This window comes from Etheostoma cragini, chromosome 19 (assembly GCF_013103735.1).
Source record: "Etheostoma cragini isolate CJK2018 chromosome 19, CSU_Ecrag_1.0, whole genome shotgun sequence".
NCBI lineage: Eukaryota > Metazoa > Chordata > Actinopteri > Perciformes > Percidae > Etheostoma > Etheostoma cragini.
Genome location: NC_048425.1, coordinates 1181155 through 1185160, shown reverse-complemented (window position 1 = coordinate 1185160; position 4006 = coordinate 1181155). Strand labels below are relative to the sequence as shown.

At 38.5% G+C, this 4006-nt stretch overlaps 1 protein-coding gene across 1 annotated transcript in view; it reads left to right on the top strand.

The window, feature by feature from the left end:
- Window positions 1–3269: 3269 nt before the first annotated feature.
- LOC117935180 (broad substrate specificity ATP-binding cassette transporter ABCG2-like) overlaps window positions 3270–4006 on the top strand; it is a 17738-nt gene continuing 17001 nt past the window's right edge. Inside the window, exon 1 of the mRNA XM_034857318.1 lies at window positions 3270–3324. Within this exon, the coding sequence (XP_034713209.1) occupies window positions 3270–3324 (55 nt within the window). The remainder of the gene's footprint in view (window positions 3325–4006) is intronic.

Here is a 4006-nt window from a genome sequence, read left to right as displayed (position 1 = left end):
CCATGGCCATGTTGATATGTTCGCCAGCCAACTGGTTTCTGTGAATCCAACGCCCTGGACTTTCTCAGGGACTCAGGTCTGAGAGGTATAAAGGCCGTGCAGCATCCTGCCGTGTCTGTTTGTTTTTGTAGTCTCACTGTTTTGTTTTTTTAAGCTGCTGCATGCGGGCGTGTGCCCGTCACACAGGAAAAGTGAGTTTCTCGACAAAGCAAACTCCCTTCCTCCGCCTCCGAACACGCGTGTGTTTGATCCACGCGGGCCTTGATCCAGTCACGTTTGCCTCGTAAGAGACGCACCGCGAAGAGATTAGAGAGATTATGAAAGTATGCGGAGCCTGAAGGGAGAGATTTCACCGTCATGGAGGTGTCTCTCTCTCCTGAACCGGGCTAGGTTCAGAACAGAAAAAACCCTTTTCTACAAACATGAGGGTGCGTAGAAGAGAGACGAGTAGGTCAGAAGCTGCAAAGACACTGTCCAACTTAAAAAGATAAACTACATTTAAATTCAAATTTTATTTATATGGCGCTAAATCACAACAACAGTCATCTTAACGCACTTTCCATAATAAGCAGGTCGACTAAAAAGAAGAATAAAAAAAAATCATCTTTTAGAAATTGATGTTAATGCTTTAATTAAAAAAAAATTGAAAAATGCAACCTTTAAGGAGCCCAATTTTCATGGTGAATGAATCATGTGTTATGCATTATTGCACCACACACACACACACACACACACACACACACACACACACACACACACACACACACACACACACACACACACACACACACACACACACACACACACACACACACACACACACACACACACACTGTCACTCCCCAATGTGAGGCGAGTGCAGATTTGAGTTCTGCATGTTCCACTTTGAGACAAGTAGCCTCCGAGATGCTAACGAGAGACTTCTGTAACGTCAACACAGTAGAAATGGACCTACTTAACCAAGTTGGTTCACTGCTAGCTTAGCTAGAAGTTAGCATCAAACACAACAAAGGCCGTCAGGTGAATGGTGTTTTAAGCTAACGTTAGCATCAAACAAAACAACCATAGATAGCTACAACGTTTCTGGAATGATTCCCATCTTCTGTTATTGTTCATAATGAGAAAAGTTTATTATTTCATGGATTTCACATATCTAAGTATGACAGTTACGCCGTTGACCGTTTACATCTGAGCATGCACGACTTTGAGTAGTCGTAGAAAAGGTCGATATAACATACAGCACATTTATAAATTCCAGGCCAAACGTCTGCGTGGAGCCTCAACAGAACCATAACTCAAGCTTTATGCTGTACACCTAACGCGGTTCAGACCAGTTACAGAGGGGGTTTCTGGACCAAGGTGCCAGATTTGGAAGAGGTTCCCTAGTTTAATAAGAGTCTAAAACGTTGGGGGTCTTGTCCACGTTAATATGGATTATTTAAAAAAAAGAAAGAAGCTGTTTCGGGCCAACGGGTCGTGGTTTGCGATCTGCAGCGTACTCACTTGAGGTTGACGAGGATGTCTTTGGTCGTTCCCTTCTTCCGACACAGACGGCTTGCTCCCTGTTTCACTTTGTAGTCGATGTTATGGAAGCTAACGATGGAGCCCGAACCTGCAGACTGGAAAAAAAAAAGTCAATCAGGTCACCCCGAAAATGTGTGATGTAAGCACGAGGGTGCAGGTGTGTCAAAAGGCGTCAAGTGTCAGAAAAAGAGACAAAACTGAGTAGAAAGCAACAGCATTGAAAAAGAAAAGAGCCTATTAAACGCTTAGAAAAGCAACAAAGACATAAAGAAAAGAGCCCCAAAAAACTATTAAAAAAGCAACAAAACGTTTAAAAAGAAGATGGAAGAAGCACCAAAAACATTGAGAAGAGAGCCCCAAAACAACTCTTAAAAAAGCAACAAAACTGTAGAGAAAAGAGCCCAAAATAAATCTTAAAAAAGCAAATAAAACATAGAGAAAAGAGCCAAAAAAAAACTGTAAAAAGCAAAAAAATGTCAGAAAAAGACACAAAAACTGAGAAAAAGGTGACAGAAACATTGAACAAGAAGAGAGCCTAAAAAAACTCAAAAACATGAAGTAGGGAGCCCAAAAAAACTTTTAAGAAAGCAACAAAAACGTACAGAAAAGAGCCGAAAACAACTCTTAAAAAACCAAAAAGTCTAGAAAAGAGCCAAAAAAAAATCTTAAAAAAGCAAAAACAATGTCAGAAAAAGCACCAAGAAATTTTTAAAAAGTTGCAAAGCTGTAGAGAGAAGTGTCCCCAAAAAACGTTAAAAAGTTTTTAACCCCCCCCCGGGTACCTGGTGTTTTGAGGCTCCATTTTGTCCGACCTCTATCGTGACCCGGCTCTCCGACATCTTCTCTCCTGAAACACTGAAAGAACATTTAACCGTAACGAACATTTCTAACAGGAAGTCGTCCTGTCTCCTCCTCAGACTAGATCGCTGAGTCGTGCATTTTATTTTGTATAAATACATTTTCTTTTTCATTCATTCACCTTTTTTCTTCCTAATGAAGTCTAAACCTCCAAATTAAGTGAAAGTTTTACGTAAATAATGTTAAAGTTAACAGGAATTGCATGAAAGTATAGGGGGGCAGGACATATCAACACGTTATATATTAATATTATATTATATAAAGGAGAATTCTCCTTTAACTTTTACGTCTTATTTGTGTTTTTACAACAAACGCTGCTCAGCAGCGAAGGAGCGGTATTGAGGAATTTGACTTAAAGTACAAATATCATTGAGAAAAGAGCCCAAAACAACTCTTAAAAAAAAGCAACAAAAACGTTTAAAAAGAAGTCGGAAGAAGCACATTAAACTTTGAGAAAAAAGCCCCAAAAAACTCTTAAAAAGCAACAAAAACGTAAAGAAAATAGCCCAAAAAGACTGAGAAAAAGGCAACAAAACTTAGAGAAAAAGAGACCAAAAAAACTGAGAAAAGAGCCCAAAACAACTCTTAAAAAAGCAACAAAAATGTAGAGAAAAGAGCCCAAAACAACTCTTAAAAAAGCAACAAAAACGTTTAAAAAGAAGTCGGAAGAAGCATGTTAAACATTGAGAAAAGAGTCCAAAAAAACAACAAAAACGTAGTGAAAAGAGCCCAAAAAGAATGAAAAAAGAGCAACAAAAACAGAAAAAAGAGCCCCAAAAAACAGAGAAAAGAGCCTCAAAAAACCTGAGGATAGAGCCCAAAAAACTCTAAAACAAAAATGTACAGAAAAGAGCTCAAAACAACTCTTAGGAGCAGGTTCTCCGCGTATGTTACGACCTAAAGTCGGTTCCTTAGCCATCGTAGAAAAAAGCGCCAAAAAAGGTCGGAAAAACCTTCGAAAAAAAGACCTCAGAAAAAGAGCCCAAAACTACGTAGACCAGAATGCATTGTGAACCTACAGCGGCTAGAATAAGTCTACACACCCGCGCTAAAGTTAGTGAAAAAGAAGACTAAAAAAACATCTTTTGGAAATCAATCTTAAGTCTTTAATTCAAAAAATGTAGAAAAATCCAAACTTTAAGGACACAAGTTTTCTTTGTGAATGAATAATGTTTTATGAATAAATAAATACAAATAATCTTTAAAAAACAACATTCCCATCCCCAGATAGCGGTGATATTCGGTAAGATATGTCCATGAAGAACCGGTTCCTCCAGAGTCTAACCCACGGGTGTCAAACCCGAGGCCCGCGGGCCCAAACACGGCCCCTCGCAGCTTTTCATCAGGCCGCATATCAATTTGCAGCGGCTTGCATAAGTTTACAGATCCAGGATAAAGTTGATTAAAAAGAGGAATAAAAAAACAATTGACCTAGTTTTGGGCTAATTTTTTGAAGTTTTCGTCTCCTTTTCCTTATTTTTGAGGTTTTCAACACTACGTAACACTAACTTATTAACTTTATTTTCATAGTTATTTTTGGAATTTATGGTCAATAAACCTCATTTATGGGAAATTATACCTAATGTTTGAGTTATAAAAGCAGAAATTAGGAATTATTGAGACT